The 7,503-nt window shown below is 36.8% G+C and overlaps 1 protein-coding gene across 1 annotated transcript in view; it reads right to left on the reverse strand.

Annotated features, from left to right (window-relative positions):
- Nucleotides 1–624: 624 nt before the first annotated feature.
- The window catches only part of ADGB (androglobin), a 237,711-nt gene continuing 230,832 nt past the window's right edge, over nucleotides 625–7,503 (reverse strand). Inside the window, exons 34-36 of the mRNA XM_011974447.1 lie at nucleotides 5,746–5,842; nucleotides 5,001–5,184; nucleotides 625–1,066 (exon numbers count right to left, since the gene is read on the reverse strand). Coding sequence (XP_011829837.1) covers nucleotides 881–1,066; nucleotides 5,001–5,184; nucleotides 5,746–5,842 — 467 coding nt within the window. The 3' untranslated portion in view covers nucleotides 625–880. The remainder of the gene's footprint in view (nucleotides 1,067–5,000; nucleotides 5,185–5,745; nucleotides 5,843–7,503) is intronic.

A 7,503-nucleotide genomic window follows, 5' to 3' on the forward strand; every position in this document is an offset into this window, starting at 1 on the left:
GGATGTTTGAGATCACCCTCTCTCTACACCCGGGTTACTATGATGCATTGCTAGGATCCAGAGTCCTAACACTTGGCTGAGCCAGGGTAGTGCTTGGTCAATGAGGGAAGTTTCTTGAAGTTCAGTTTTTAAAAACGGCATAATTCGGCTGGGCGCAGTGGCTTACACCTGTATTCCCAGCACTTTGAGAGGCTGAGGCGGGCAGATCACCTGAGGTTAGGAGTTCGTGACCAGCCTGGCCAACATGGTGAAACCCCATCTGTACTAAAAATACAAAAATTAGCAGGGCGTGGTGGCAGTTGCCTGTAATCACAGCTACTCAGGAAGCTGAGGCAGGAGAATCTCTTGAACCCGGGAGGCAGAGGTTGCAGTGAGCTGAGATCACTCCACTGCCCTCCAGCCTGGGCAACAGAGTGAGACTCAGTCTCAAAAAAAAAAAAAAAAGCATAATTCTGAAGCATAATTCTGAAGCATAGTTATTAGTATTTTTAAACTTTTAAAGTTTGAGACTAAATTTCTTCTAAGAACAAAAGCCACTTTTCTCATTGTTGAAATTTTAAAAGATAAACCTGTTGATTAATTTACGATCTTGTTTCACTTCTAATTAAAAATGCAGGCAGTTTTGAGTGTCAAACAAATATTTTATTACATTTTAAATATTTGGAAGCTATTTTATTGAAATTAGAGCATTTTAAACTCGAATGGCTTCAAATACTAGCTTTCTGAGGAAAACTAACAAGTTATCATGAAAATATTTCTAAGAAAGAACAATTTCTATTTTCAGTTGACCCAGAATCTTGTTTTATCAGCAGGCAGTCATAGGTTATTACAAATAGATTTTTTTCTCTCCAGAAACGGGGTAGTATTGGACATCCCCTGGTTACTTTTTCTTTCCTTTCTTTTTTTTCTGGTTGTCAGGAGCTGGGGTCTTCTTTTCTGTCTCCAGCTTCATGGCGGCTTCCTGAGCAGCCAGAGCTTCCAGCTTTAGGCGCTCCGCTTCCAGCAATTTATTTCTGTACTCTTCCCGGATGTCGAAAATCTTCTGTCGGGCTTCATCTAAGGAGTCCTGTTCCAAAGCAAAACCCCAAACAAATAAGTTCCACGGGTAAAGGTTTATGTTCCCAGAAAGAAAAAATGAAATTCCTTTACCCTGTCCTTATGCCCATACATTCATAGGCAAAACGATTGAAGATGAAAATTAGTGTATGGTCTCAAAAGCTTATCAATACACAAAACATAGCAACAAAGGGTTCATGAGATTTTAACACAGTATGGCAAAGAAAAACATTTGTAGAAAACATAGTCAAAGGTAAAGAAAACATACATATTTTGCCAAAGGTATTCTCTGTTTAAATTATTTCAAATACAATCTATATGAGATTTTAATAAGCCCACTGTCTCTTGCAAAGTAACTGTGCTCAAGAAATTACTAGTTTCCCACATGTATGCTATCCCTGACAAAATATATCTGAGCTGTACTTGATGAAGCTCCAAATAATATGGCCAAATCCATTGGTTACTTTGTTCTTGTCAGCTTGACTTTCATTCTCACCACTTTAGCAAAACTGTATTCATCAAGGATACCAAGGCCTTATATGAAGCTAAATCCAAGATCATTTATTGTTCTTATTCTTGCTTAACCACACGCTCTCCTCCTGGATCAACTGACTTCACTTAGCTCTTAAATTGTCTTCTGTCTCACCAGCTGCTCCTGTTCAGTCACCTTTGCTGATTTCTCCTTTTCTCTTTCATCTCTTAAGAGGGAAATGGCCATATTAATTGCTTACTGTTTCAAGAATAATATAATCAAAGAAGAAGGATTAAAGCACAAATGCTAGCCTGAAAAGACTCTTCCAGAAATGACTGCTTTGTCTTCATCCTTGAATTTATCAAGACATTTTCCATGTTTTTTGCAACCAGCTTAATTTTATTGAGATGTTGGAAAAGCTGAATGTCAGAATCAGTCTTCCTGAAGTTTTTGCAAAAAATAGAACTGTATCTACCATAATAAAACTGGGTTGACTAAACCAGTTGCACAAGTACAAGATGATAGTAGTGACATATTAAAGAGAGAGAGAAAGAGACAGAGGAAGAGAATGAGCAGGAGAGAGGGACATTTTCAGGAGCATGTGTAAATAAGTTTAATATACATCAGTAATCCCTTGAGGAATGAGTGTAAAATATATTCATTCTCCTATCTGATAAGAAATATGTTATTGATCAGGTTTCTCTTAAAATGGCTTCAATCAAAACTAGGGCTCTCTCTGTGCCTCACACATAAATGAATGGGTGTGAACTCGAAGCTGTCTGAGTTAGTACTTTTTCCCCATTTCCTCTCCATCTGCAGCATTTTTCTTGGTTATTACACACAAAAACCACAAACAGGAATCCTGAAATTCCCTTTTGTTTTCTAATCTAATCTAAATTATTTCCTGCAAGATAAATTAAACTTACACAATTTTAATATCCATTCACTGATTTACTGATTCATTAATTAAACAAACTTTTGCAAAGTAGACATTCCTCTGAAGTTCTGGGGACAACAACAGTGAATCTAAACAGAGTATTTGTTCACATATAGTCTATATTCTAGCAGAGAACAATCAAAAATGAAAGCATAGTATTTATATCTACATTTTCATACACCCCTAAATAAATGCACATGCAGGGTAAATGCTTTAAAGAAAAATAAGGCTAGGCACAATCACACAAATTTTGAGGGTACTAATTTTGAAAGAGCAGCTGGTGAAGATCTCTCTAATAAGTTACCCTAGAGGAGAGAACTCATAAAAGGAAAATGTAAACCATTTTACACTTTGGGGAAAGAATATTCCAGGAAGAGGCCCAGAGGCCCAGAGGCCCAGAGGTCAAAGGCCCAGAGGTGGGAACATGCCTTGCTGTTAGTGGAAAGGCAAAGTCAACTTGGGAAAAGGTTGATAAAAAGAACAGAGAGGAAAGCTCTGGAAGTCATAATCAAGATTTTGGCTTTTTTCTTAACAAAACGTAAAGCCATTAGGGAAGTGAAATGATTCTACCTTCATTTTAAATATGCATTATGATAACCATTAGTGTAATTCACAAAATATTGTGGTTGCTGGTTATCTTCCAGGTACCTGGTAGCACTGCCCTCCCTCTTTATTAGTTTGCTGGGGCTGCTGTAACAAAGAACCACAAACTGTGTTTAAACAACAGAAATGCATTGCCTCACAGTGCTTGATGCCACAAGTTTGATATCAAGGTCTCATCAAATTAGGTTCCTTCTTTGAAGTTGTATGTGACTATGTGACTTGATCTGATCAGTGAAATATGCGTGCAAATGAATGTGCCATTTCTGGGTAGAAATAGTCACAGCCAATGTGCAATTCCCCATGTTCTCTTCTCCTGTTGTAATAATCATGGTAGAAGTGTCTCTATGGAAGCTCCTTCATCCTGGGGATCTTAATAAGTAAAAGAATGCTCTATTGAACCACACTGGACACATAGCTAGAATGAGAAATGCTGTTTTACTGTTTTTAGCCAGAGTTAGCGAACTTAAGCCTGTAAAGTAAATCTGGCTTATTGCGTGTTTTTCTAAGTAAAGTTTTATTTATTTTGCCATTATCCTATTTATTTAGGTATTATCTGTGATTTTGTGTAAAAATTGGTAATGTTAAGTAGATGCAACATAAATATTTACTGTTTGGCCCTTTACAGAAAATGAGTTTACCAAACACTATGTTAGGCCACTGTGATATTGGGGGTTTTGTTACCACAGGATAAGCCTAGTTTGTCGTGATTGGTACAATTGTTTTGGTGGCAAAGCAGAGACCACATTGCGGAGGGGCAAAGATGGAAGCAGTTAGATCAGTAACTGGGCTGTAGCAATCCTCTGAATAAGAAAGAATGACAGGTTAGGCTAGGATGGTGGGAACAGAGATAGTAAGAAATCATCAAATTCTGGATATATTTTCAACGTAGAGTTGAGAGGTTCCGACAACTGATTGCACGTGAGGAGTGAGAGAAGTCAAAGATGTCTCCATAGTCTCTGCTTGAGCAACTGAAAGAATGTAATTAGTATTGACCGAGATGGAGAATCTTGGTGGGGTGACATGTTTGCGCTGAGATGGGTAGGAGGGCAAGCATTCTTGAATTTGGATTTAGAGAGGTTCTGTTTGAGGTGCCTATTGGACTAACAAGAAGAGATGTCAAATGGGAGCATTCCTCACATGAGCCATTACTGGAAATGACAGTCTCACTGTAGCTAAAATATTTCGAATGTCCTATAGGCTTTAGTGACTTTGGGAATGTGTAGGGGTATGTGCGTGTGTGTTGCAGGGAGGAGGGAGAAAAAAAGATTCTCATTCTCCATAGTGGGAAGTTATCCATATACATTTATTGAATTTCCCCTTTTCTAGTATGATATTCCCACTTTCAATAAAGTTGCCATCTCTAACTAACGGACATCTATTCTTCTGCCGGGGTGAAGGGTTGACAATAATCTGGATGCAAAAAGTTGAAGTAGTGATCTGCAATTCCTAAATAGCCTTAAGCTGAACAAACCCAACTATTTTCATTTTCCTCCTACTTCACTTTTACTTCCTAACATATCTGGTGCCACCAACTGCTGAGCCTTTGAGGGATTCTGTAGGAATTCTGAGGAGCTAATGGGCTTGTTAAGACTTTTCCCACTGCCAGTTTAGGATTCGTGTGTCTCAAGGCGGTTAATGTGATCTTAATCCAGTTATTTTCCAATTTGAACAAATAATTTTGTTGTTGTCTTCTCTCCTTTTCTTCCCATCTTTGAGCATAGATTCCCAACACTGCATTTTAGGGGGATTTTAGGGAGGGAGTGAGGCGAGATGTATAGAATCAAATTTGTGATGTTTTCCTAGAAGTTGTGAATCATAAAAACCTACGTTTTCAAGACATTTCTGTACAAATATTATTTAATTGTATAATTTCTTTTTAATGTTATGAAAGAATTTGCCAACTATAATCTATGTATGTGCTCTTAGACTCACCCGCATTTCCTTATACATATCCAGGACTTCTTCTTTTAACTTCAACTGCTCTTCTTGGTCAATGTTTCGAATGCTAAGGACTCTGCTCCTGTACTGTCGAAACTGATGAATTTCTTCTGCCTTTTGCATTGCCTGCTGCTGATTCAATTCATCTGTTTGCAGCAGAGGATCTGTATCTGTTTTCCTTGATACAAAATATCATCAAAAGATACAAATTTCATTTGGGAACTCTGGAATAAGCTTCACTTTAGACAGCAGACAATTTTAAATCATATCAACAGTGTGGTGGTCTGAGTCAAATAAAACATTAGGGATAGAAAAAAATAAATGGTTATTTTCTGGATATGCTATGGTCCATTTATTGACTCACTGATATTTTAGGAAAATATTTTGGAGAATATCAGTAAATTTGGATTCACCACTTGATGAGGTGATTGTGAAACTTGTGTTCAAAACTATGAGAATATCTTGTAGGTTTTCCTTTTGAATTTATGCAGCTAAGTAATTTTGACAATGTTTCCAAACTTATAAATATGCTTAATATATTTATATTACTCCTATCATCTAGTTATTAAAAATTGAATCTAATTAAATAATGGCAGCAGGTGTGATAGACATTTTCTGTAGCTCATCTCACCTTAATCAGGCCTCAAATTAAATCTTTACAGAAAACATTTAAATATTTTAATAACTGATTTAACAAAACACACAGTTGTCTGCATCAATCATGTTTATGAAAACTTACCGAACATATTGACTTAAATCCATAAATTCTAGTGCTTTTCGAATAAGTCGTGGAGATGTTTCCAAAATTGGTGGAGATCGTGTACGAGGTCCTGTTTCTTTAAAACACACACACACACACACACACACATAACAAAAAACCTAGGCTTTAAAAAATAATCAATAATGACTAACTAAATGACAATATCTCATTTTAATTGAAAATAATATTTTCTATTGTAAAACAACCATTGATTGGACTTGTCTTATTTAATACAATGTTAATAATATATAACTATATGCTTATATTTTGTTTATCCTCTAGCTGGTGTTACTATGCTTTTAGTTAAATAAAGATGACAAAAATGAAAAATTAACAAAATGCTATTCTAATCACAGTTAAATAGAGGAGGATTAGTCTCCATTAATAAGAACAAGTCTTATATTAAGTTACAAAATTTCATTATTAACAAGTTAAATGGCCTAGTATTTAATGAGATTGGGCTTTGCCTGAATGCTACGCTAAGTACTACCGGGCTTGGGATATAAACAGATTTTTTACATATTTATACTGAAATACTGAAAATAGTATTTTACCTTCAGTAAACTTACAGTCCAGTGGAGTAGGCAATATATAAAAGATAAACACTGAAAATCAAATTAGCAGCAGCTTTTTAATCCACAGACCAGTAGTGAGCCCACAAGAACAGATTTAAGAGACTTGAGTCTAGCATATTAACTTTTCAGCATTTCCAGACCACTGACTATTTTTAAAAATAACTACTGATGTGTGATTTACATACATAAAATTCAACCATTTTAAGGTTCTAATTCAATACTTCTTAGTAAATTTACCAAGTTGTGTGACCATCAACAAAATCCAGTTTTAAAACATTTTCATCATTCAAATAAGATCTCTCTTTTGTCCTATAATAGTCCCTTTGTGTTCTCACCACAAACTCCGGGCAATCATTAATCTATGTATGTCTCTACAGATTTGTCTTTCCCGGACATTTTATGTAAGTAGGAGTGGATTACTGGGTCATATGGTAAAATTCTTTAACTTTTAAAGAAAGTGTCAAACCATGGTGTTTTGATCATTATTTTTAACTTTATGACCAATTTTGAAATTACATAGTAAAAATCTCCCCGCTTGGTTCATTTAAAAAAGAAAAGAGTTTATTTTTAAGAGCAGTTTTAGGGCCGGGCGCGGTGGCTCGCGCCTGTAATCCCAACACTTTGGGCGGCCAAGACAGGTGGATCACGAGGTCAGGTGTTCAAGACCAGCCCGACCAAGATGGTGAAACCTCGTCTCTACTAAAAATACAAAAATTAGCTGGGCACAGTGGCAGCCACCTGTAATCCCAGCTACTCGGGAGGCTGAAGCAGGAGAATCACTTGAACCCGGGTGGCAGAGATTGCAGTGAGCCAAGATCTTGCCATTGCACTCCAGCCTAGGCGACAGAGTGAGACTCTGTCTCAGAAAACAACAACAACAACAACAACAACAACAACAACAAAAGAAACAGTTTTACGTTTCACAGTAAAATTGACAGGAAGTACATACAGAGATATCCCACATCCCCCTTCCTCCCATGCACACATAGCCTCCCCCATTATTAACATCCCTTACCAGAGTGGTACGTCTATTACACAATCACACCATGTGCAAACAAATACAGTCTTCCTTCCTTCCTTCCTTTCTTCTTTCTTTCCTTCCTTCCTTCCTTCCTTCCTTCCTTCCTTCCTTCCTTCCTTCCTTCCTTCCTTCCTTCCTTCC

The sequence above is a fragment of the Mandrillus leucophaeus genome, unplaced genomic scaffold (assembly GCF_000951045.1).
Source record: "Mandrillus leucophaeus isolate KB7577 unplaced genomic scaffold, Mleu.le_1.0 Scaffold1451, whole genome shotgun sequence".
NCBI classification, from domain to species: domain Eukaryota; kingdom Metazoa; phylum Chordata; class Mammalia; order Primates; family Cercopithecidae; genus Mandrillus; species Mandrillus leucophaeus.